The 27,080-nt window shown below is 39.6% G+C and overlaps 1 protein-coding gene and 1 long non-coding RNA gene across 2 annotated transcripts in view; both read left to right on the top strand.

Moving 5' to 3' along the window:
• LOC127549600 (uncharacterized) overlaps window positions 1-27,080 on the top strand; it is a 1,392,683-nt gene that overhangs the window by 1,203,430 nt on the left and 162,173 nt on the right. The gene's annotated exons all lie outside the window — the stretch shown is intronic.
• On the top strand, window positions 19,235-23,975 carry SIX1 (SIX homeobox 1). Its single transcript, XM_051977778.1, has 2 exons — window positions 19,235-20,210; window positions 22,391-23,975. Exons 1-2 carry the CDS (start codon window positions 19,651-19,653, stop codon window positions 22,683-22,685), a joined length of 855 nt encoding a protein of 284 aa, XP_051833738.1. The 5' UTR covers window positions 19,235-19,650; the 3' UTR covers window positions 22,686-23,975.

The raw sequence follows: 27,080 nt of genomic DNA, 5'->3' as shown, positions 1-27,080 counted from the left end.
TAACATATTCATGATGTTGTGCAAAAAAAAGCCAGATTACAAAGAAAAAACACAAGGAAAAAAACAAGCAAATAACAACAAAAAGGTGAAAATACTATACTTTGATCCACATTTAGTCTCCGTAATTCTATGTCTGGTGTGGATGGTATTTTCTAACATAAATCTATTGGAATTGCCTTGAATCATCTCATTGTTGAAAAAAACCAAGTTCATCACAGTTGATCATCATGTAATCTTGTTGCTACTATGTACAATGTTGACTTAGTTTTGCTCAAAAAGTCTATGTTTCAGTTAACCTCTTTATATCAACATTTTTAAATTTCTAAGATAAGAATGTCATCAAAACATCTATTAAGGACTTACTATATGCTGAACAATGTGTAAAATGATGGGAATCATTTTACAAAGGACAAAAATAGTTCCTGTCTTCAAAGAACTTGTAGTCTGAAAAACACAAAGTCATCAAATCTCACTGATATGCCATTTATTATCATGTTTTTACACCTTTACTTCAATTGATATTAGATTTCATCCTGTCATTTATATCAGGATTCTGAATCTTATATGCTAAAACAGTCCAATAATACTTAAACTTGGAGCCAGCCAACAAAATCTGTAGAAGATTTTGAGAATATCTATCCACAAGACATCTCTAGCCTCTTTAAAAAAAACTCTAATTACTCTATCTACATAACAGAAATATTGAAAAGTAGAAGGATTGAAGTAAGAAAAGAAATTAGAGGCAAATAGAGCTCTGGAATGACAAAAAATACTTTGGTTGTGGAGAAGGAAAAAATTAAATGCCCTAATTAAAGTAGAAATAAATGAACACAATTGAGATCTATGAATTGTGTTTCAGATCCATGGTCTATCAAAAATCATGTCCTCTATAGGTCAGTTGCATGTTCATGGTTTGAAAGGCAATCCAGTGTTTTGTGTGTGTGTGTGTGTGTGTGTTGATAAAAACTCATGGCAATATTGTCCCATGAGATATGTCTTGTTATCTGCCTTTTAAGACTGAAAAGTACAGGATACTATATAAAAGGTAAATTAGTATTCTTATTTTCATGTGTAACCCTGTTAAATATTTTCATTACTAAATTTATCCATGTATGTCTTTTGAAAATAAAAAGCTTTAATAAAAATTTTTAAAAAGAAGGGATATTAAAATACCATTCAATCCAAAAAAATTAACAAAAGTTGAGGTCTGCTCTTAAGGCAAAGGAGTGACAGCCACTTTAGGTTGCCCTGGGGCTGGTGCTACTAAATGGCTTCCAATGCTGCGTAGGTATGGCCAGGTCTCATCTTTTTCTGGGGTTCAGATGCTCACTATTTGCCTTTTGTATTTGGTTTGAGTGTCTCACAGCTTATCGACTGGCTTGTAACCAGGACAGAATAGCCTAAGAGGCCCCCCAGTAGATTCCCTGGTGAGGGATGCCCTAGAGCCCTGATTCCTTGCCCTGGGGGCTCCTTGCTCTGCATCTGCCCTCAGCAACCTCTGCCCCTGCCCAATTGGTTCTTCCAAAGTGCCTTCTTATGGAAATTTATTACACTTCAAATATTTGTGGGTTCTGTCACTCCAAAACCAGTTTAGAGGCTTGATCTAGTGTTGATCTATGGGACACTAGGAGGAACTCAGATAAAGACTTGTTTATTCTCTGCCATCTTGGTTCTGACCCCTTGAGCAAAATATAAATGAAAACCTCCTATACTGAATTCTATATTCTATACTCAGCAAATATGTCCGATTACCCATCATGTGCAAAACTGGCTTTGGGAGACTCCCCTTAACCACTGTAAATCAGTAATAGTTCTGGAATTTTTAGTTTTAGAGGGTTTGGTGGGGGTGAGGGGTGGGAAGTGACACAGAAAGGCCATGTGACTTGCTCAGGTAGCTCATGCAGTATGGGTCAAAGGCAAGTCTTGAACCCAGTTTCCATTGTTTTCAAAGGCTTTTCTTAAAACTTCACAGTCTACCTTTTTATTTCATATTACTCTCTCACCACATGTTTCTACAAACCAACCAAATCAGCCTACTTCTTTCTGAGCTTGGCATTTTATCACCTACTTTTGCACAGGTTGTCCTTTATACCTGAAATTCATTCTCTCCTTATTTCCACATTTTAAAATTTCTGGTTTCCTTTCAGGTTCAGTTCATATGCCATCTCCTATGAGAGATCCTTTCCTCATTCCCATCAGTAATCAGAGAACACTCCTTTTCAAATACTTATGATTGTGTTTATGTTTAGAGCGTCTATTTTATCCCAGAGGAAATAAGGATCCATTGAAAGGTTTTGGTGAGGTGAGTAATACAGTCAGATTTGTGTTGGTTTATAGCCTTTTCTCTCCTCAGACCATCTTGCTACAGCACTAGCTCACTTGTTTATAGTAAGTTAAGGTTTATGCATTATGCTCCTCATAGCATTCCTATGGGAGTACATGGTGCAAGTATCATCATCATCATCATCATCATCTCAGTTTTGTGTATGAGACTTAGAGGCAAAAAGTTATTTTTCTCCATGTCACCCATTTTTAAAGTGGCAGAACTAAGAATCTCATCCACATTCCTCTTGACTCTTAAGTCATGTGCTTTTCTCTCTACTGTGCCCATCGGTACAAAGGTACTGTAGATATGGCCCTCTCTTTACTCAAGAACAGCAGGGTTCTAAAGATCACTCCCTGAGAAGAACAAGGTGTTTGCCATTTTGAAGACAAACATAAAGCCATTTTAGCTTTAAGGTTTGTCACAGTTGAAAAGTACAGCCTCCTAGGCAGCTGCTTTGGCTACTGTCCCCAATTAACTTAGCCTAGTCTCAAAAATAGAAGGCAGCCTCTGTTCTGTTATATAATAAACAGTTCTTTATTTGAAATGACAATATTTACTTTTCCTATAGTGAACTCCAGCCGCCTACTAGGCAGTGGGCAAACAGTAGAACAGCCTAAAATGGAAACTTGAGAAGGCAGTTTAGCTAGTATGGTTTACTCTTAACTTTCTATTTGACCTACAAGTAATTAGTAGATTCCCTCAAATTTCTCCTCACTCTCTATTTGGCTTGTACAGTATCAAGTATTCCATCTGACTTTCAACCTCTAGGAATAGTGATTTGGTCTCCCCATTCTGGATTTTCTTATTCTAAATGAATCTGAGAAATGGAAAGACCAGAAATCATCTAGCCCACCCCCTTGCTTCAAGTAAGCTTCTACCTAATCCATCCTAATTAGATAAATATGGAGCTTATATTTTTAACATTTGGAATTTTGAGTGGTAAGGGAAGAAAGGGAGTAATGATAACTTACACTTATAGAGAACTTTAAGGTTCACGGTGTACTTTTCGCACAACAACTGTATGTGGTATGTGCTGACATTAAATGACTTGCCCAGGGTCATAGAAGTAACAGGTGCCAGGGCCAGGATCCAAAACGGAGTCCTTTCACTTCAGATCATGATATTTTAAGTTTTTTTTTATTTTATGGAATAAAACAAGCATTTTCATAGCACATGAAGCTGCAAATTTATTATGTACAATTTGATATTCCTTTTACATATATAATAAAGTTATCACCTAACTTTTTTTCTTCCCCCACCCTCAGCCTCCGATATAATTACTGTTGGATACAAATAGTTATATATATATATATATATATATATATATATATATATACATATATATATATATGATTATTCTGTATATACCTCTAATAATCGTTTCTTTCTTTGGATGCAGATAGCATCCTTCTTCATATTTCATTTATATCAAATTTGAATATTTATAATAGACAAAGTGCCTTATTCATTCATTAATAAGGCATTCTTAAAGCAATATTTCTGTATACAATGTTCTGTTGGTTCATTTCACTCTTCATTACTACATGCAAGCTTTTCCACATTTTTCTAAAATCACTGATTTCATCATTTCTTGTAACACAGTAGTATTCCATCACAATCATATACTATAACTCATTCAGCCATTCCCCAATTGATGGGCATCCCTACAATTTCATAGTATTAAAAAAAAAACCCTCCAATAGCAATCTTTTATAGAATTCAACCATTTTTACAATAAAAAATGTTTATTGTTCTGTGTTATGGAGAAATAGAAGATAATTGATTTTACTACCATGATGCTCTTTTATATTAAAAATAATTATTAATTCCTTTCCCTCCCAACCTAACTAGTTTTATTAACTTTTAGTGATATAGTCCCTTTTCTATCCTTTAAATTGTTTTTTCTTCCATCTTTTCCCAAATTATAAGCTTAATCTAAATTAAATCATAAATTAAAAGAGATCTAACCATTGGCAGAGACAACTAAGTGATGCAATAGATAAATCACTAGGCTTGGAATCCAGAAATCTCATCAACATGAGTTTAAATCCAGCCTCTGACACTTAATCATTGTGTAATCCTCAGCAAGTCATTTAATCCTGTTTGCCTTAGTTTCTTCATATATAAAATAAGATGGAAAAGAAAATGGCAAACCATTCCAGTATTTTTGTCAAGAAAACACCAAATGGGGTCACAAAGAATCAGATGCAATTCAACAACAACAAAACATTGACAAATACACTATAATGATGACTTTCTGGACAATCAGCTGTCAATGTCTTTTTATTACTCATATCCACTCAGCTTCATGAGATTTGCTTAAGTCTTAGAAATGATATTTGAGTTCTCATAAGCAATTTTTATTTATTTGTTTATTTTTTGCTGAGGCAATTAGGGTTAAGTGACTTGTCCAGGGTCATATAGATAGAAAGTGTGAAGTGTCTCAGATCAGATTTGAACACAGGTCCTCCTGACTTCAAGGCTGGTGCACTATCGCCTGGGCCACCTAGCTACCTCTCATACTCAATTTTTTAATAAGTCTTCCTGTCATAAACATTTACATCTGTTAATGTATTTTCTCTAATCTGCAAAATTACTTCAGATGGTTCAATCATTTCATTAAATTAGAAGATTTGTTGTCCACCTAATTTCTTTCTAGGTGAAAAATATTATTCTATAGAAGCTCAGAGGTTCTTTCCTACTCAAGAAACAAATATTAAAAGTTTTTTTTCCAAAGTAATTAGAACAAAAGTAAATACAAATTTCAGAAATTAAACTTTGTAGTGAATACTGCACATTCATAAACTCTTCTAATTTATGTGTCTGCCTAAGTGATTCAAACTCTAATAATGAGTATTTTTTTTTGAAACAGCATACCACAAATCTGGTATTTTAAAATCTTTCTTTTTGTTCCTTTGTCTTCTCATTCCTTTCCCTCCCTCCTTCCAATGTTCTCTAGCCAAAGAAGATTTTTAACATATTCAGAAAGCTCAATGTACCTGAAAATTTGTGTCACAATATGGTGTGTGTGTGTGTGTGTGTGTCTGTGTATACACAAAATTGGGTTACATCCAGCTAGTCACCCAGAGTCACTGAACTAGTAAGTGTTAAGAATTTAGGAAGGATTTGAACTCAGATTCTCCTGATTCAAGGGCCAGTGCTCTATCCATTTTCCCATCTAGCTGGCCGGTGCCATTTTATTGTAATCACATTTATCAGCAGCTAATAGCTTCCTTATAGGACAGTTAAGCTACAGTAATTATACTTTAGTTCTATGATCTATATCTTTCCCCCAGCCACTATGACATTTTCTACCATATAAAACTCTGGTATGTTACTAGCCAGAATGGAAACTATACAATACAATATTATACAATATAGTACTGGATGAATTTTTACCACACCATGTTACTTTCTCTATTCCTTAAAGATTTAAATAATAACTCATATTTACATACTACACACAAAGTGCTTTAGAAGTATATCACTGGGGCAACTAGAATTTTTAAAAAATCTATTCTATCCACTTTACAGTGGATAGAGCAGTAGCCCTGACTCAGGAGGACCTGATTTCAAATCTGGCCTCAAATATTTAATTCTTCCTAGCTGTGTGACCTTAGGCAAGTCACTTAACCCTCATTGCCTCCACAAAAAAAGTATATCATTATATGCCCAACAACCTTAAGAGACATGAAGTGCCAAAGTTAATGTCCCAGTTTCATATTTAAGAAAATTAAGATTTGAAGAGAGGTTGATCAACTTGCTCAAGGTCATATAGTTAGAAGATGCTGGAGCTTATGTCAAACCTAAACTTCCTCTAAATCTGAGGCTCTTTTCATTAAACTTGGCTGCCTTTAAAGACATCTTTTTTGTGGTGTCAAAATCTTAGTTTTAAATTATAAATAGTGTCTAACTCAAAAAGGATGAGGAATTTATAAGGATTTACTAAATCCAAATGATCTCTAATGAACCCTATGTAAATAATTGATTCCTATAGTTTACAACAGTTGCAAAGTAGTTAGGATTTCTAGGAATTCTACTCATCTTCTTGCCTCTATTGCTTATTTCTGCAGACAAAACACCATATATCTTGACTAAATATTTGCTTTAAGGACAATACTACTTGGTACTTTGCTACTGTGCAGATAGATGAGTTTTTTATATAAAAGTTTAAAGTTTAAACTTAAAGGTTGTTATAAAAAGAACAAATTATTAATGTTCTTTTTATGAATACTTAACTGGTTTTTCAGTGATGAATTTAGTTTTTAAAGCACAACTTATTCTTGCAAACTTACTGGTGCAACAGTTGTTGTTTTTTTTTTTTTAGCCAAATGCTCATTTGATCCATTTGGAAATTTTTAAAAAGATTCAAAAGTTTTTTTCTATTTTTGTGAATTTATTTTTTTAATCATCAATGCCATTTCTCACCCTTTTCTTTCTATGTATCAGTCCATACATCTCAAGACTATAGAAACCATATACATATATAACCTATATCAGATTGCTTGCTGTCTTGGAGAAGGGAGAGTAAATGAATGGAGGAGAAAAAAATTTGGAATTCAAAATCTTACAAAAGTGAATTTTGAAACTATCTTTATAGGTATTTGGGGGAAAGATATTATTAAGTGAAAAAAATTGTCATTGCATTCAGACATCTTTTACTGTTGCCAAATTTTTCATGACCTCCACATTCAATTATGTCACCCCAAAAAGGGTCAAAACTCACAGTTTAAGAAACTTTGTTTTAGAACATGGTTGATACTTAATAAACTTATTGAATTGAGGGGAAAAAAGGACTATAAAATTCATTCTTATCTAAGATCCCTACCTATTAAATCTAGTGGACTTGGACCATCAAAGTGTCAAGTACTTTGTATTGCCTATAGTCCCACAAAGTCCACTTGCACATTAGCAGCCAGTTTTAATGTAGGGAAAAGTGTTTGGATATGAATTATTTATGCAACTTCATCCTTGGTGGTAGAATCATTGTATTCTGTCCCATTGGCCATTATGCACAGATGCCTCAGTTTGGTAGATATTTTAAAAATGCTTGATGAATGGAATTAAATTAAAATATAGGAATTCTGAAATTCTTGCTTTAACTGAAGAAAAGTTGGACACTATCACATGATAAATTTTTTTAAAACACATCTTGTTGATTCACCATATGTGTTGGAAGTGCTATAATACTAAAACACTTAACGCTAGTTTTAAATAAAAGAAAATAAATATTTTGCCAGGCAATTTTTTCCATCTGATATTGTGTTTATATTTAATTTGACAAGATCTTTTCTCTCATTTCTAAAAGTAAGCATCTTTAAAAAATTACTTTGTATGTTGTATACTATGAATGGAATTTGTCCCTTTTTGTAAAAGCAGTTAACACTGAATAAAAATGAGAATTGGTATTATAACTAAAAATAGATAAATAAATTGATAAATATAAAGAAAATTAAACAAGGAAAACATGAAAGGCATTAATTAGCTGAAGCTATACCTCTAGGACCATATGGAGAAAAGTCCTCTATAACAAATATGTCAATAGCAAAATTTCACAATTTTTTGCAACTCTTTTTCTTGTTGGATTTGGGTTTTGATTTTTTTTTTTTTTGGTATATTGAAATATTTCTTTTTGGTAAAAATGGCATTCACAATAAAATATTTTTAAAAGAAGAGGACTCTAAAATTTAATAATTGATAAATTAATGTTGAGAAACTTTTTTGGAGTTATATGAAAAATATTTTTATTAAATTCTTCAGTGGCTGTGAAGAAATCTAGAAATAGTGCAGTTTTTGGACTTGGGTTGGTTTCATTTCTTCAGAAACTTGGAAGATTAGATATTTACAAATGTTCTTAATATTTCTGAGCAAGAAAATACTTCATTAAAACTAAAAAAAGACAAAAAAAACCAAACCCATATCTTTATGACCATCACATCTGTCAGTAATCTTCAACATTATAGAATAGTAAATGTATTCTGAGTTGGAGGTTTGTTCCACATGGAGAAAATAAGTTGTGAAATTTCAATAACCAGCATGAAATTCTGAGCATTGTCCAGGAAATTTCAGACACAAGAACCTTTATTAAGCATGGAAGTATTAAGGTTTTGAAGGGCCAGTAAATGATGTAGTGTACAACGGTGAGGTCTAATTTACCCACTCAGAATGGAAACCCTATATCCTGCATGTCTGGTTCATGTATGCAGATAGACAGATACCCTTCATTTCTCCTGGAAAGCTGAGTTATAAAAAAGGTATCATTCAAAACAGACAATTTTATGATTACATAAAAGGAAAGAGATGTTCCTAGTTGCTAGTGATGGTGTCAGTAAAGATGGTTCCTTTCAGTGTGTTAGATCGTTCAAGATAAACTCAAAAGGTGAAATGTAAAAATCAGCTAGAGCATTGCAAACTAAATGAGGAATAAAGATTGTGTAGTAGTTCGAAGCATATGGACACCCACACAGTTTGCAACAAGAGCACTGGGAACCCCCAGACTTTAGCTTATTAAAGATGACCTTTACCCTCTCTAAAATTTCAAAGCTGACGTTTCAAGGGCTGAACAGACTGTGCGCCATATGTAACATGACCTCAGCTCTGCTCTGCCAAAGCATTGATGGCATCACTAATGAGAGGTGAAAGGTCCTTTTCTTGCAGCTTTTTCAGAAACCCACCAACTCTGTGTAGTAAGGATCCTCCCCCCTCACATACACACATACTTCTTTTTTTCTAAGCTAATTGCATTTAATACACAGCTTCAAACCACTTTTATTACAGGTCATTTTGCTTATTGCTCCAGTCAAATGGCAGGATGTACAATCAAATGATATAGACGAACTTATTCTAATTCAAAAGGTGAAAAGGATTAGCAGAATATTATATTAAACTTGTCTTTCATTTATGTCTGAAAGGAAGTTCTACAGAGGTTCTATTCAACTTCTTTTTTTTCCTGGTTTATAAAATATATCAAAGAGTGAGCCAACCAGGTGTGTATTTCTTTCTGAAAAGGATTTTTTAAAAAGCTTCGTTGGGGGTAGAAAAATGGTCATGACAAAGCGATTTCTGGCAGCTTCCCTGACTTTACCTAACAGCTGCAAAAGGACATGTGCAAGGAAAATATAGTAGACATCATTTAAAACAAACTCCTTGTATCTTTTCATGTATTTGAAATGATGTCGAGATAATTTTGCTGTCATCTTCGTGGTATATACAACTTTCTTCCTAAAGAAATATTTAGAGTGATTATTAAGAGATTAGAAAATTAGATGAATAGAAACAGATTTCTCACAAGAGAGTCATTGTAAAAAGGCAGAGGAGGGGCGGTCCTTGGAAGCAGAGCTGTAGAACACATTCCCTGCAAAGGTGGGAGTGAGGGTCTACCGGAGAGAACACTGAGGAATAAATATTTTTCAGGAAATGCAAATATTAAAATATGTGGGTACCATGCACTGGTTTACAGAAATCTTCAGCATTACTACTATACCTATATAAATCTTGAACTTTCTATTTATAAATCAAATTGGATGGCTCCAGAACCAAAGAAATAGGAACTTTGGAGTTTTTTACCCTTTTTGTTTTGATTGAACAAGACGTATTCTCCCTTTTTGGGGAAGAAGGAAGAGGTCATAAGGTGCGCTCATTTAGGATGAAAGATAACTTTTCCTAATTAAAATCCTTCCTTTTAGGGGAAGGGATTTAACGGGAAACATTTGCATGATATTAGGGTGTGTCAGTATGTTCTTGTGTATGAGTGAGCCCGTGACCTTATACAACAGTTTAAAACCCTTTACAATTCTTCCTGGGTGAGGCAATAACCAAACCAGATGAAGCTATTTCTACTTCCAAGTCTTTCTGCTTTGGATACACTGGGTGTGTCCAGGAGTTGTATAAATGTGAGGCAGGGACTTCTTGTCTTTGGGCCATAGTGAACCTAGGAGGGTGCTGGGTGCCCTGCTTCTAAGTAGGGAAGTAAAAACAGGTGCTGTGGGGACCCGCCTCTCACTCACCCCTCAGCTGCCACCTCCCCTCACCCTCGTCAAGGCAGATCATCAACAAGCAGAAATTTGTGCTCCACATTCCTTTCTCCGAATTAAATCCAAAAGCCTTTGCTTCTTACAGGGAAGGAGCCAGTTCAGCAAAAGCGGGGTGGAGGACGGAGGGTGCGGATGGAGGAAAAAGAGATTGTAAGAGTTGAGCTCTTTTCCTCTATCTTCCCGGCTGTAGGAGCCGGAGGTGAACGAGCTATTGGAGCTCAGGAAAAGAAGTGAGATCTAGTAGCCTAAAAGACTCTGGATTCTCAGACTGTCAGATTTCCCGAGGCTATAGGAGAGAGAGTCCTAGCCACATCCGCACTTCTCACCTCCCCGCCACCAAGTCTTTCTCTTCCCACCTCCCCACCCCCATTTGTGTTCCAGAGCAAGATTCTCCAAGTTTCTCCTCTTTTGATCTGACTGGCCTGACCTGCTTCTTTCTGCCAGTAAAAGAGCGCCCTCTCCCTCTTTCTCTTCTTCCAGTTTAGCTGTTCAGATTTCTGGCGTCTTCCCTACCGCTCCCTCCTTCTAGCTCCGGCCCCCGCCTTCTCCCCATTTTACCTTCCAGTTTCTCAAGCTCTTAGGCTGGCCGCTCTTCTCCACATCCACTCCCCCTACGCCACCCACAGCTCCTCTTACTGTCCCTTTGCCCCGTGGCTAACCATTCTTATTTCTCAGACCAGAACAGTTTCCCCAAAGGCAGGAGAAAGCACTCTCCTGTCCCAGGTCTGGCTCCCAGTAGAGCTAACAGCCTCTAGAATGAAGCGTTAAAGCAGAAACCCGGGAGAAACAGGGAGACTATTGGCCAATAGCCCCTAAAATCAAGTTGGGGTCCTAGGCTTGATGGATGACGAGGCCTCTTTCCAACAGTTGGAATTGTGTTTTCCGAGGCCGGAGCCGAAATAAAAAGAATCGGAGAGGAGCAGCGGAGTGACCCGCCCAGCAAGATGAAGAAGGCTGGTGTTTATGTAGGGAAAAGAGGTGTTTTCCTGTACCAACTGAGAAAAGAAAGCTTGATGGCTGTCAGTGATGCCTCAGACAAAGGGAAACTCTTTAGATCCCACTCCAGTTGCTACAGAACTTTGTAAATTATACTCTGAGATTACGGAGATGCTATTTATTAGTTCTGATTTAAAGGAATTTCAAATTTTGTTCCCAACTCTATGTAGAGTCAGCTAGGTGAAAGTGGATGGGGTGATGGTGGTGGAGTAAATAGGAGAAATATCCCGTCCCCAAACTTTTCTCACCTAAGGCCCCTGAGGTACCAGGTTTCGGAGGTGACAAATCATTCTGCTGGGAATTTCCCACAGATGCTCAAAAGTACATGATACCCTGACGCCAAAGCAAAGGACCACTGAAAATCCAGTTTATTTAGTATATATTCTAATATTGCACATTTGAAATGTAGAAATGGTTCTAACACGGCGAAGAATATATATGGGACACTTAGAAAATATACTCCAGGTGTACTCACCACTCTCTCTGAACCTAGCCTCTCCTCCCCTCTTTCTCTTCCCTCCCTCCCCCCCAACGGAGGATTCTATCTGCTTTAGCGGACACCACTCGATAGTAAAGGCTGGTCTCTCAAATACACTAATTGAGTCACATAACACTGAAAGCCCTCTATTTCAGCAGCCCAGAGCCTGATTTGTCTACAGCACTTTCTTCCGCAATTCAGATACATTATCTCATTTGAAAAGTATTGGGGCAGAGACGCTGCAATTACCATTGTCTCCGGTTACGCTAAATGGCATTATGCTGAGAAATGGAAGAATACAAATGTTTTGAACGTGTTGATTTTACTGACTCGGCCTGGCCTAGCCTACGCTGGGAACAGAAGCAGGCAGGCAATGAGTATTCTGTCTGAGAGAAGGTAGAGTCAGACAGAAGATCCAGCCCTAGATATTCGGAGAAAAACTCTCAAGACGCCAGGCTCTTTCTGAGCCGTGATTCAGTCCTCGTTCTTGGCATTGAAGCCGGGGGTTCATAATGTGGTGTTCAGTTTATTTGTGTGTGTGTTCACACGCAACTATTTCAATATATTTTGTTTCCTTTTTAAACCTATGTGTTTTGTTATAATGCGTTTAAAAGCATTATTCTGAGAAGAGGTCCATAGAGAAGGGTTTCCCAGACACAGAGGTGTCCCTGACACAAAAAAGTTAAGAATCCCTGAATTAAAGGTTTTGAAAGAAAAGTCAGAGGTCGGGGATATTTCGCAGCCATGGGACTAATGAGAAAACATATCACATCTCCAAGTGAAATTTTCTCTCATCTGTAATATTATTTGGGTGTTTTAATTTTTTGGTAGAAGTGAAAGAAAATAAAGACTTATATATTTGATTTTTGGATACTTCCCTAGGAAAGGAAGAAAAGTCTCTAGTAAGGATAGGAAAGAAAACTCAACATAGAAGGGAGTAAGCTGAGTTCTCATTCTGGAGTCGTTAAGAATGCCCTGTAGAAAAAGTTTTTTTAAGGTGAATGGAAGACAAGTAGAGTATCTTAGAGAAATGGCTTGTTTCCATTTACAAATGGCACGGCCTGACTTGCTAGAATTATACATGAACCCCTATTGTTTCTTGGGGGTCAACAGAAACTCCTCTGGAAGGAGAAATCAGCCTGAGAAAATGCAATCCTGTCGAAGAAGAAAAGATCGGGAATGAAAGAAAGGGATAGAGAAAAGGAAAAGAGAAAAAGAAGAGAGCTGCTAAAAGATGTCAGGGCTACCCATTCTAGGCAACTCCTGATTGTACAGTGGCCAACACGCTGTGCTTGTGCGCGTGTCTCTCTCCTTTTGCTCAAACTAGCCCCCCACATCTTGAAGTAATCAGCAGCTGAGAAGGGACTCGTCCCCCTGGCATCTCAGGTTAAAGAAGGAGGTCCAGGAAAATGTGGTAGAGCCATTACAAGAAACCTGAGATGCATTCATCAGGGACTCCAATTGCCATCGCATTAGGATTGATTAGAGACCAGCAGTACCGTAATGACCCGGAAAGAGGGGCAGCCAGGGATTATTAATATCAGAACATTGGGGGTTGGGGGAAGAGAAGTTTTATGTTACTAGGATTTATATATGAGTGCAGGTTTACCTAAGGAAACTGGATAGTCAGTGAATCACGCAAACAATAAATCTAATTGCATCTAAAATTTCATGAAGCCTTATTTAAAGGGGGAAAAAAGTGGGAGGGGTGTAGAGAATAAAAACTTAACAGTGATTAAAATACAGGTCACAAGGAAATCCAGCCCAGCGTTTATCTCATACTTCATACACAAATTTTGCTGCGGACAAAGACTGTGGAAAGTAAGGAACAGAGTGAATGACAGCACAATTTGGTTGCCTAGCCATGAGGACCCAAAGAAGAAGGATTTTTACCTCAGTTACTACATTTTCACTTAAGGGTGTATTTTTCTCGCTTTTTTTTTTTTTTTTAAACATTGAATGCCTTGGGGATAACAGGGTATGAATTCTTAAAGATCTTGGTGGACAAAGGCACTGATCATTCTGCAATCTAATTTTTATGGAATAAGTGATACCCCTGGTTAGGGTTGTTAGGTTGGGGTATTTTTTTTGGTAACCCATTTTTTTAAAAAGACATTAAAGATTGGAATCCCAAAGAGACTTGGAGGAGAGAGTGGTTCGTCTCCTTCCTCGGACTATGAGCCAAAACAAATCAGCCCCTGATGGTCTAGGTTTAAATGCAGCTCACTGGATAATTAACTCCATCTTTCCAGCCCAACTTAACTGTTTATTTAGTGTCACCCTGTATTATCATCACTAGCACTTTCCTCTGAGAAGGAGGAGCCGCAGGCTTTCACCTCCAAAAAGGAAATTCTTAAGCTTAAACAAGATTCAGCGTGCAGGATGTACCTTAGTTAAACAACAACAACAACAACAACAAACAACAAAACTCAACTTTGATTGGAAAGATAAAGACACGTGAAAAGTTTCATTTTGCAAACTTGCCAACCTGGGACTCGGCAGGAGCTGGGGCAGTGGGGGCTGGGGTGGGGTGGTAGGGCGGAGAGAGAGGAGGGAGAGAAGGGGGATAAAATCCCGCCCATAGTGTCTCTAATCCTTGGGAAATTATTCCCGTAAAGTACCCAGAGAAAGGGCCCTTTGTATTTAAATGTATAGAATGGTCAAATAGGTCAAAACCTAGCATTTCGTGAGTGGGTAAGAAGACCCTGTACCAATCTTCACTAAACTCCATCCTTCCTCTTCGCTTTCCTTCCCAGTTTTGGAGAACTTCAGTAGAATTCAACTTCTTTCCTTCCTTAATTAATTGGTGTAGTACAGAGAAAAGAGATCTAGACATATGAAGTCAGAATCAAATCCTAGCTTGATCACTAACTACCTGTGTGATTTTAGAGAAGTCAAGTAACCTCTCTGACCTCGATTTTCTCAGAAGAGAATGTCATACCCATGGGCTTTAGGACTGGGGTTACATTCTCCATGAGAAAATTAAGCTATGATATCTAACTCCAGTTCCGAATCTATGATCCTGTAAATTTTTCTCTCTAGAAGAGCCCAGTCTACCTAATTGAAAGTAACATTCCCCAATTAGAAACCAATACCAAAACAAGCAGCCTCCATTTCAATCCTAGGAGGTCAAAACCTAGCACCAACATCTCCTGACTCCGCTCTGAAATACTTACACTTAGTACACATACACCTGGCCTAAATAGGGAAGATAGCAACTAATAGCAATAAGGAAAGAAGACTTTTAAAAGGAAATTTTAAAAAACAGCAACCTCATAGAAACACTCAAAAGCCTCTTTTCTTTCCAACTCTTCGGAATCTGTCTTTCCTTCAACTTCTCTTTTGCCTGATAAGTTTGTTTTTTTCTGGTGCCTCGAAGCGCATACAAGACAAAGGGTAGAGACCATATTTTCAGGAGACAAGCCTAGCAGATTTAAAGAATCTCTCCGCCCCTCCTAGATGCTTCTCAAACCAGCTTTGTTTTTACAGGTGTGGGGGCAAAAGAAAGGGGGAGCAATTCTTATGAGGAATTAAATGCCTCCAGGGGGTCTTGGTGCCCGGAGGCTGTTTATTTGCACCTAGGAAGTAGGCTTGCTCTAGTCCTTTTCCGGTTCCACGAGGTGGGGGAACTGGGCTATTTTAGAAGAAAATACAAATACAAATCCTTATTGTTTAGAAATAAACCGAGGAAGCTGGCCGGCTCCCCTATGCCCTGCAGTGGGAGGGAGAGCTGAGCAGATCCGGTGTCACGTTGCAGATTCCCACTAAAGATAACGAAATGTGATCTATTTTTTCAGAACAGCAAGTGGATGGGAAAGAACCTTTACAACACAAAACTCATTTACTAATGGACTGGTTTTGGGTTTCCCCACTCACTGTAAAAAATCGCCTTGACTAAGGGTTCATCTTATTCATACCTCTTAGAGCTCCTTTCCAGAGAGAAAAATGCAAGTTCTGGAACTAAATTGTCTGTGTTAGTTTTGCTGTGAAGGATGCTGTAGTTTTTGGTTGGGATGGAACTCTAGGATGCAAGCATTGAAGGGACCCTATATAACTACATAAAACAGACTAGAGAGGAAGTATTAGACTTGATTGCCTCTAACCTCATAATAATTTCATACAATAGGGTGCCTCTTCGAGGATCTCTAGCATGAAGTGGTAAGAATGAATGGCAGAGACACAGCGAACCTAGTTCTTCAAAACCATATCAGCATCTCTTCGTGGAGAAGATTGAAATGATTTACTACATAGCTAAAGGCTTTTATGTCAACATTTCAAACATTTGTGGACATTTCCTTCCATTCCCGCGCCCCAGTGTTCGTTTTTAACTTCTGCAAATAGTAAAGGACACGAGCAATTACCTGCATAGATGAGCTGAAACTGGAGTTAATGCACGATAACTATATTAATCCATTCTGCCTGCGCCTCCCAGAAAGTCTTTACAGCAATAAGGGAGTCGGAAAGAAGCAGTTTTTCCTTCTTTAAATGTAAAAACAAAAACCCAACCCAAAAGTATCTATGTGTGATTTGCATTGACAGGAAAGGTTTTGTGTTACCAGAACAGAGAAAACCTTTCTCTGTGTAAGTTAAAATGGATAATTTGGTTTGTGTGGTTGGTAAATTCATGACATTTTACCTCTTTTAGTGGTTTAAAGTGAAAGGTTCCATTTTGGGAAACTTTATATATCCGGGCCAATAATGAACATTGTTATAACAATTGGTTCCCTTATCCAGGATCGAAATAAGCAGGTATCTTCTCTGTTCCAAAGCAAAACTATTTTTTTTCTTTTCCACTTACACAATCTTGTGTATTATAGAATAGAATAACATTTGTGACTGGGACTTTGAAGTATTTAGAGGTGAATACTAGATCTTTCTGGTAAGATTCGGTGCCAATGGCAACATCTTCAAAGCTGGTCTTCTTCCTTCTAGATCACCTTTAGTATGCTCTGCTTTGAAGAGATGGGGATAGGAGGTGGGGCCAGAAATAAGGAGGAAGGAGGGGTAAGAATATAAGACACTTGAAAAAAAAAGGCGGTGGCATTCATCTAAATTGATATTTCTGTTCACTTCCCTCTTAATCTCTATCTGCTTTTATTTATCAGAGGACTCTCGTCTCCTCATGTCAAATAATTAAAAGCCTTCACTTAGTAAACGAGTATTTGAATGCAAATGTTCTATTTTTAAGATACCCTGTGTAGCGATTGCGACCCACGTTCCGTAGTCCCTTCAACTCCCCCCTCCCTCCACATTATAATTATGCGCACTTGCTCCAGACTTTAGGGTATTAGTTGATTTTTAGACCTGGGTTTAAGACTCCGTTCCGGTCCCCACACAGCTGCCTTGTCAATAAGGATCTGTTCCAAGTAGAGACATTCCTTCTGGCAGGACATTGCAGCTCTTTAAGACTTCATCTGAAACATCATAAGTACTAAAATAAAATGGCTAGGGAAAATTACCAGACACATGGTCATGGGATGCAGAAGTGCCAGGCATCCAGTTTAGAAAATAAGTCATTGTACAGACGATGCGGCAATGGCTTATTTTAAATAGCACATATTCATTAAATACATTTTAAAAACCTAAAGGTAAGAAAATCTCAACATCTGTTCCCAGGATCTCAGGGATGCAAAATACATAGGGAACTAGACTAGAAGTTCCCAGAGAATGTATGTCGCAAAACTGGGAGATTAAACCATTTCTTAATAGTAGGATGATAATTCTTAGAATATCTGAAGTAGTAATTAGTGTGTGTATTGTTAGCCGATAAAGAAAAAAAAAAGGGAAATCCACAACACATACAATTCCCTCTCCTGGTGGCTGTTACTTAAATTTAAACATTTAAGCAGTTTAGTTCTGAATGAAGTAAGACGTATTCAAAGAAGACAAGTAGGTTCTAAAGAACTTTGGGATCTCCTAAGCGTCCCCTAAGAGTTTCACTTAAATCAAAAGTATTTTTGAAGTGTACTTAAAATTCTGTTTTGAACTTATCTAATCAAAGATAAGCATAGTCATAAAGTCACTCCCATTCCACCATTCCGTTTCCCTTATCTCAACTTATTGTTCTTATCATTGGCCCAGTCCTGGCTAGTGACAATAGATTATCTTTGTTTAGGGAGGCTAATTGTTTTCAAAATCTTTTTAATAATTGCTTTAGCGCAAGGTGTCCAAATGAGGATTAAGATAATTACAGTTTCGTTTTTGCAATTTGTCCAAACATTCTCCACACCTACAAGAAAAAGCAATGGATGGGATTTTAAATTGCAGAACGCCTTTCATTCCACTAGCAGTAAAACAAGCTAGCATTACAGTCTACAGACACACACCACATATATATACCACTCCATTTTTAATCTTCCTGGAGCCGCTACCGTTCTAGTTTTGAGAGTAGTGTCCTTTGCATAGCTGGGCAAGGATTATATTACAACCGGACGGGTTATTGGAGATGGGTACAGTTTTATTTAATTTACGCCCCTCTAGTGCCTTTCATCTGAGATCGCCAAATCATTTTTGTTTAGCATCAACTAAATAAGTTTCTCATCACTCTTTGGTAGGAAGCTATTAGCAAGATTCAGTGAGCAAATAAGGACATTGAGTCGCTAAGGGTCAACCTAAGCCACCTAAGGATAAACTCAGTCAGAAATTAACCCCGGCTGCCCCACCCCCATCTTTAACTAACTCTTCTTCTCTGAACACATTTACCTATTCCAAAATTAAATTTCTTTTACCCTCTAAAGCAGAAAAAGTGTTTCGTGGCTGAAGTCTCCAGAGTGAGTACTGGGGTAGAGGGACAGGCTTAGCGCAGGCCATACACAAAGGCCCAAGAGGGAAGCTGCGGCACCATCAGCAGCACGAAGTTATGGTTCTTCTCTTGTATTATTTATCGTTTCTCCATAAGCTATTCATCAAACCATTATTTATTCATCCCAACGTTAAGGTAATTAAATATGAGCTCACCGGGAAAGGGCAGGTCTAGAAGGGACAAGGGAGATGGGGGAGGAGGGGGGGGGTTAAAAGGTCTGTAATAATTGATTTGTACAGAGATGAGCCTGGTTCCCCTTAGCTGACACTTGAGAAGGGGCTCAAGTTGCAGGGTCCTGAAATGTCCCCCGACCCCGACCCCTAAGCCAGAGAGACAGTCTCACTCTCGTGCCCCTTCTTCCCATGCCTCTCTCCTTCTTCCCTCTCCCTCCTCTCTTTTTTCCATTCTCTCTCTCCTCCTCTTCTTCCCCCTCTCTTCCTCTTCTTCCCTCCTCCTCCTCTTTCTCCACTTCCTTCTCCTCCCCCTCTCCTCCTTTCCTACCCCCCACTCCCGGCCTCTCTCCCTGCAGAGGAGGCTCGGCCTCCCAGCACCCCTGCCTTGCCTGGCCGAGCTGTGAGGCTGGCTAGATTGGGATAGGCGCCACAGGCAGCCAATCAGCGCGTCCTGTCCGCTCCGCGCTTTAAGGCTGGTTGCAGGGAGAACAGAAACCAAGTTCCCCAGCAACAATCAGCATCCACCCGGAGAGAGGCCGGGGAGGCTGCTCCGGGCCGGCGGCTCAGTGCCCGGTGCTCCCACCCATCCACCCCACCTTCTCTCCCTCCTCTTCTTCCTCCTTCTCCTTGCCTATCCTTCTTCCTTTGCGCTCAAAACTTCTCAGCTCAGCTCCCCCTACACCCCAACGTCTGCAACTGAGAAAGAAAGAAGACTTCTAGAAGAAGGAGGGGGGTCGGAAACCTCCCCTCCACCCCCTATCTCTACTCTGGTAGCGCCCCCCCATTTTTCCGTCTCGCTCTCCACTGTGCCCCAGATTGATCACTCGGGCCAAGCGCCAGCCATGTCTATGCTGCCGTCTTTTGGCTTCACCCAGGAGCAAGTGGCCTGCGTTTGCGAGGTTCTCCAGCAAGGGGGGAACCTGGAGCGATTAGGAAGATTTCTCTGGTCCCTTCCTGCCTGCGATCATCTGCACAAGAACGAGAGCGTCCTCAAGGCCAAGGCCGTGGTCGCCTTCCACCGGGGCAATTTCCGTGAGCTCTACAAAATTTTGGAGAGCCACCAGTTCTCGCCCCACAATCATCCGAAGCTGCAGCAGCTGTGGCTGAAGGCTCACTACGTGGAAGCGGAGAAGCTGAGGGGCCGACCCCTTGGGGCAGTGGGGAAGTACCGGGTCCGCCGAAAATTCCCTCTGCCGAGGACCATCTGGGACGGGGAAGAGACGAGCTATTGCTTCAAAGAAAAGTCTCGAGGTGTGCTGCGGGAGTGGTACGCACACAACCCTTATCCTTCACCCCGAGAGAAGCGCGAGCTTGCTGAAGCTACTGGGCTGACCACCACTCAGGTCAGCAATTGGTTTAAAAACCGGAGGCAAAGGGACAGAGCAGCGGAAGCCAAGGAAAGGTACATAGGGAGTTTCTTTTTGGTCTCTTAACCCTTCTGCCCTTCTGCCCTCTGCAACCCTCCCCCCCTCCAAGTCCCCATCCCTACCCTTACACCCTCATCCTTTGTCAAAATGTTGCGGTCAGGAACTGCATACACTGAACTGAGAAAAAAAAAAAGTTCATGAACTTGAATTTAGCCTGTCGCGCAGTCAAGAAGGCGAGAGACTAATTTTAGTTGTTCCTCTGCAAGATTGTGTTAAGTGGGTGTGAGTCTCAGGAATTATTTGTGGCTAGTTTGTTTCTCTCACCCCTGACCCACTCTCCTTTCACTCCCTAGCGAATGAGTGGCTGGCATGTGTCTGGGAGAGGAAGAAGACTCGAGAAGGAAAGGGAAAGGAAATGAAGGGAAGGGACGGGAAGAGAGGAGAGAGAAATAGGAGGGGAGTGTACTTTTTTTCAGGATCTCAGGAGAGAGCCAGAGATATGGGAGGGGGTGTTTTACTGAGTGGCAGAGTCCCTGCTATCACCTTTTCCTCTTTCCTTCCTTGTTGAATGTGGCTGACTTTTTGGGTTCCTATATCTTCACTCTCACTCCATCCCTTTAAGATGACCCGTTTCACTCTCCCAGTAAGTTTTTTTGAGGGAGAAAGGTCGGGCGGTTTCACATCACACTTGTAAATTTCTAGCTGTGGGAGGGTGGAGCTCTAAAACAAAATCCTGAGAGAGCTATGTGGAAAGTCGGAGACTGCTTTATTGACTCGAATCACAACCCCTGAAACAAAGCTGCATCTTTGCGCACTTCCACAGCCAAGAAAGCTGTGTATCTATGAGCACCGCCAGCCGGAGACTAGGAGTTCAACAGCCCCACTCCTTGTTCGCCCCTAGAGATCAGAAATGGGTTTTTTATGGTCTTCCCCCAGCTGCCCACAGCCAACGCTTCCCTTCCCCCGACCTTTTCCCCTCATCTTCTTTGGAGTTTCGAGCTGAGATTCAGAACTAGGAAGCAGCCGGAACAACTCCCATCAGGGGCACAGAGTTTAGTGAGTCTTCAGATTTTGTACTTTTTTTTTTTTTTTTTTTTTTGAAGCCAGAACACGGACTGGTTATTTTCCTTTTGTTCACTTTCCTGTCATGATATCAATACTCTATTTATTTTGGTGCGGGATGAAAGTGTCGTAGCAATATAAATTCAGTTGGAAGAGATCAGCAGAGCTTGAAGAAGAAGGAAAAGGAAGGAACGAGAAAGAGAGGAATTAAATTTGTGTGTGTGTGTGTGTGTGTGTGTGTGTGTGTGTGTGTGTACTTCAGAAAGGCGGAAGTGAGAGGGAACAGTAAAATAGTGAACTTAAACAGGACTTGGGACAGGTCCACCCATCACACTCCTCATGCAGTCACACACTACTTGAATTTTAGGGAGGACTTCTTGACATGACCTCTCTGTATTTTATAAGGGATGAAGAAGGAGAAGGAATTGGGAATTTTCTAGTAGGGCGTGAAGGAAATGGCATGGGGACAAAAAAATCTGCGATTCCAGTTAGGCTGCAGTTACAAAATCCTCTAAATCAGGCCGCAGGGCCCACTCCCTGATGAAATCAGAAATACTGGCTTGGGTCCCTGTGTTTACTCAGGTCACTGCACTGCCTTGGGCACTACTTTCCCGTGGTTTGTCCCATTTGATGACAATAACCAGCCAAATATTAAAAGTAGATATTTAATAATATCTACATCTCTTCTCCTATATGGAAAATGGGTATCTGACAACCAACAATCATTTCTTGGGCTCGGTTTTCTATGATTTTCTTTTTTTCCCCTTCCAATTTTGGACAGACTAGAATGTTTTAGGTAAAGCATTATTTAAATGTGGTACCAGTGAGCATTTATTTCAGAAGATCAGTCTATAATATAGTTTTAAAGTATTTTTTAAATGTCCACAAATATTTTATTTCTGAAATCTGCAAGATTTGGGGAACAAGGAGTGTAAGAACCTTGTAGGGGGCTCATATTTTTCTTACATACCTGATTCTAGTTTCTTTCATAACCTCTAATAAGAGATAAGTGAAGGAAGACTTCCTTTGTGCAATTATGCTTTTTCTTTTGCTTTTCTTTCTGATTTCCCTTTTCTGGTTCCTCCTTGTTTTTTCATTCTTTTTTTCTTCCATTTTTCAATCTAACCATATGCTGTTGTTTTCTTTTTCTCAGAGAGAACACGGAAAACAATAACACATCCTCCAACAAGCAGAATCAACTCTCACCCCTAGATGGGGGCAAACCACTCATGTCCAGTTCAGAGGAGGAATTCTCACCTCCCCAAAGTCCAGATCAGAACTCAGTCCTCCTACTCCAAGGCAACCTGAGCCATGCCAGAAGCTCAAACTACTCGTTGACCGGCTTAACTGCCTCTCAAACAGCCCACAGCCTCCAAGGGCACCAGCATCAGCTCCAGGACTCCCTGCTTGGACCCCTCACCTCTAGCCTGGTGGATTTAGGCTCCTAAAGGAAAAGTATTTCTGGTCCATGGAGAACTAGTTGAAGTATCCACTGATCAGCAACTAGAGACATTTGTAAATATAGAACAGGAACAATTTTGCAGCGCAAATCTGGTGAACTTTATGCATCAAAGAAACATGAACTTTCACAAATACCCTTTTTAAAAAGGGCAATAGAAACAACACTGTTCTCAAGAAATGATCTCTCCTCCTTAATTCTTACTACTTTTACCTTTACCCCCCTGTCCCTAAGTACAAATCCCCAAATTAACAAAACTTCAAGAAACTACCAGTCAATGCTACTGATTCCACCATCTTAAATTAAGTTTTAAAAAAAGGAAATTACAGGAATGCAAACTAGTTGGATACTGATTCTTTAATTTATTTATAATTCATTGTTAAAGGAGAGAGGAAAAAGAAGTCTGCTACAAACAAGAGTCTCTACCATTGGGGAAATCTGGTTGAATTCTTAAGCTGAATAGGGGGAAAATGCTCAAAAACTTTTTTTGAGGGAGGAAATTAAGTTTACATTTTTTTCATATCTAGTGTTAAATGATTTCAATTTAGTTTAAAATAAAAAAAGTATTAGAAAATCAAGTGCCTAATGTCTTAATGCACATATATAAGGCAGTTGGAAATAGAAAGTGACCATTGCATTTTTGTTGGATTCCTAGGGATTTTGCAGGGGGAGGTTGTTGGTTTTCTTTCTTGCTTTCTTTTTTGATGGACTTTTGAAATGCATCAATGTGAAGTATCAGTTTCCTGGATGTTTCTTCTTATGACCTCAATGCTTTCATATACAGTAGTATACTCCTGCTAAGTATTTCTCCTATTCCTAGTTTTTAGCTTGCAAAAGTATTCCCATAAATCTGGTGACCTGGTATTTGTTACCCAAAATGGCATGTGTTTTTCAGGGTTCTTTTCTATTGTACATAAAACAGCCTAAATTAAAACATGGCAGAGCATCAGGAGTATGGTTCTCTTTTTCCAGGGTGAATTTCTGTGTTGCTGTCATCCTAATTTTAAATATAAAATTTTTGCTTTTCTTACTCCTGATGGCTTGGATTGTAGAGCACTTTGAAAGTGATTATCTGAAGCAGTTGTAGGAACTGGTTTTGTCTTATGACAGAAAAAGAGTAAACATAGCTTTTTTCGATAGTCTTTTGAAAATATTTTGAAATAATGCTTCAGAAGTGCTCTTCTTAAGAATGTTTATGTGTTAATGCAGCCACTCTGTGTCAACAAGATCTGTTGGCAAAGCTGAAAGTAATAAAATTTATCATACAAAATTAAGAAAACAGTGTGAGTAACCTCATGAATTTATCTATTAGGAATGGTGTGCAAGCTGATTGAACAGAAAGCTCTGTGCACTTGCTATAGATTATTTTTATTTGGGGGAAAATGACAGTATACTAAGCTTTAAATTTTAGTGAGTGGCATTATTTATTAAAATTATTCTCAAGATTACTGAATTGGCTAGTTCTTGATTCGTAAAATATTGCTCCCCAAGGACAGCCTATTTATTCTCTGACTGTTTCATAATCTTGACATCTCCTCCCCTTCCATAAGCAACACCATTTACATATTCATTTTGTATGCTGACTTTCTCCTCCAGTAGCATCATGATGAGTGGAAGGAATGCTGATTGGTAGTCAGAGAACCTGGGTTTAAACTCTAGACCGCCGTTCTTTCAATTGTGTCATTTGGGGGCCCTCACTTGACCTTCTATATCTTTCATCTCTAAATAAAGGGATGAGTGTAGATGAACTTTAAGATTACTTCAACTCTAAATCCATAATCCTATGAATTTGGGGAAATGGAAAATGAAAGCTTCTTATTCTAACTAGTTCTTTGGAAGCGGAAAATGATTTATTTATAGGTGAGGAAAGGGTCTTAATTGTTTCATGTTATTATAATAACTTTTAACTATGGAACAATTTCTTTATCACAGACCCATAATTTGTTCAGAGAAGTTCATTTGGGCCGGGACCTCCTGGTCCCAATATCCCTTGTTGGCGTTTTGGATCATTAAGTCACTGTTTATTTAAGTCACTAGGGTGTTTATTCTCCAGGTCTTGGGCCACGGAGAAATGCCACCCTCTGCAGGAGGGACTCTCACAAGGGGATCTCGGTACATTCTTTACATTCACCCCCCCAAACACACACAAAACAAATACCCAGCACAAAGATAGCTTTAAATGACCCAGACTAACTTCAAAGAACATCGCGGAAATCTCCCTAGAAAATAAGGAAAGACCAATTACTTTAATTTTTTCATATGCCCTCTCCTCTCCCTTTCCTCTCCTACTTCTTCCACCTTTTTTTTTTTTTTCCCCAGCTCAATTCGATATAATTTTAATAGCGGAGATGCTCCCTGTGACTTCTTCACAAAAGGAGGAAGCTTAAATGCTCATCTTCTGCTCCCTCAGTTGGTGAGTCTTGGAAATGCCAGGCAATTTGCAGAGCAGTAGAGCTGCCCTGGTACTGTAAAAAAAAGCCCCGTGATTACTGCTTGTAAAGTCGTTAAAAGAGCAATTTTCTGTCACAGCCATAAACTCTCTGTAAAAATCCCTGGCTCTCGAGTGCAGCGCAAGCATATTCCAGATGTGTTTTAAAAGAAATTGCACAGATCCCCCCAGCTCTGCCCGGTGACAGGATGGGAAAGAAGGTGAGAATGCTGGAGATGGCTTTTGTTTTCTCTTCAATTATTTCCAAGAGCTCAGTTCCTTTAGACCAAGTACTTTTTTCTTCAAGGGAAAATTCGGGAAGGGGGCGTTTAAAAACTTCGAAGAGTGATTCCATTCTCTTTTTCCCCCCTGCACTCCTGGCTGCTTAAATTTATTTTCAAATTACTTTTCGAATTCCGTTTACAGACTTAATGATAGTGGTTAAATTAATAAATAAAGGCTCATCATTAATAAAGTATTCTTAGGGGGAAAGTACCTTAGAGGCTCTGCTAAGCGAAATAAGAAAGAAGGGAGAGGGTGGGGAGAAGAAACTTGGCCATTTTCTGAAAGTTTTAAAAAGCATTTAGCTCTCTGAACTCTGGCTTTAATATTTGATTTAGAACTAAGGTTTTTGATATTTGGGATAAAGGGACATTATAGACACATCCTCAAGTTCCCGAGGATGTATTGGAGATAACGTGAGTTCTGTTATAGCAACCTTACACAGAGTGGGGAGAATTCTGAGGGGCTGAGCACCACCCTTCTTAACCATAGTTTATCAAAGGGATCCTTTCAGTTCGGGTTTTGTTGTTGTTGTTGTTGTTGTTTTTTGTTGTTGTTGTTGTTGTTTTTTGTTTTTTTATTTTATTTTGAGTCGGAAACTAAACACCTAAGACTGTTCTGAGACGCTTGGGTATGGAGAGTTCAATGAAAAAGAAATCCATAGCCAGATCCTTTCCGAAGTCTCCAAAAATTTGAGAGAGGAGTGCATGTGCTACAAAAGCTAGCGCTTACTGAGCCCGACTCGCCTTGGGACTGGAGTGAAGAAAAGGGCACGTCGCGTTGACCTTCTCAAGCTTTAAGCGGAGGAGCTCATTCCGACTAGTTTTTATTTCCTGGCTGTGGGATCTTTAGTGCTGCCTGTGGCCTCCGACCCGAGGTTGGGGTTACAGATGTATACCATCATATTTAAGAGGCCGGCAGGTCTCTGTACTTCCACAATGCTTGCATAGAATCCAGCGCCCACAGAGACCCTGTACTAGGTGAGGTGGCTGAGCAAATCGAGCACCACCTGCCTTCTAAGTCCCCCTGATCCAACGCAGCCTCGGTTTCGGAACGGCGGCCTCAGTAGCAGGGAAAGGGGCTTTGGGGGCTCCGGAGCACTATGGCTCTCCAACTCCTTACTCTTGGGTTTCCCTGTCCCTGGTCTTCCCTGCTGTCCTCGGCGGGTTTTCTGAAGTTAGGAGTGGAGATCGGCTTCGACACCCAACCACAAACACCAGCTTCCCTGAAAAAATATTGGAAATTACTCTCTAGGCTGGAGAACTCTGCCTAGAGCCTTTCTGTGTCCGTCCATCTCCGGCAATCTGATTGTAGTGTGGTGGTGAAGTTGGGTTCTTCCAGATGCTTTCAGCATCCAAGGTTGGGGCAATGGATTAAGCCCCTCCGCTGTGACCCGTGCTGGACTACGCCAGCAAGGGAAATGTATAACGATTACACCTTCTGATCCTGCGGGCCAGCAGGCTCCTCCGCTCTAGCCAGCTCCCGCGAGTGCCAGCCTTAGTCCGTTAAGCTTACAGGCGGCAAATTGAGCAACAGATCGAGTGAGAGCAGGATATAGATACATTTTCTCTGCAGGAGAGCAGGGGGAAGCCTTTGCATCTAGTTCCATGCCACCCACCTTTCGTGGTTCCAACAACTTCATAGAGACTGTTTTTTGTAACTAGGATTCCCCTC

The sequence above is a fragment of the Antechinus flavipes genome, chromosome 2, assembly GCF_016432865.1.
Source record: "Antechinus flavipes isolate AdamAnt ecotype Samford, QLD, Australia chromosome 2, AdamAnt_v2, whole genome shotgun sequence".
Classification (NCBI taxonomy): domain Eukaryota; kingdom Metazoa; phylum Chordata; class Mammalia; order Dasyuromorphia; family Dasyuridae; genus Antechinus; species Antechinus flavipes.
Note: the sequence above shows the minus strand (reverse complement) of the source record. Positions and strands in the feature narration are given on the sequence as shown.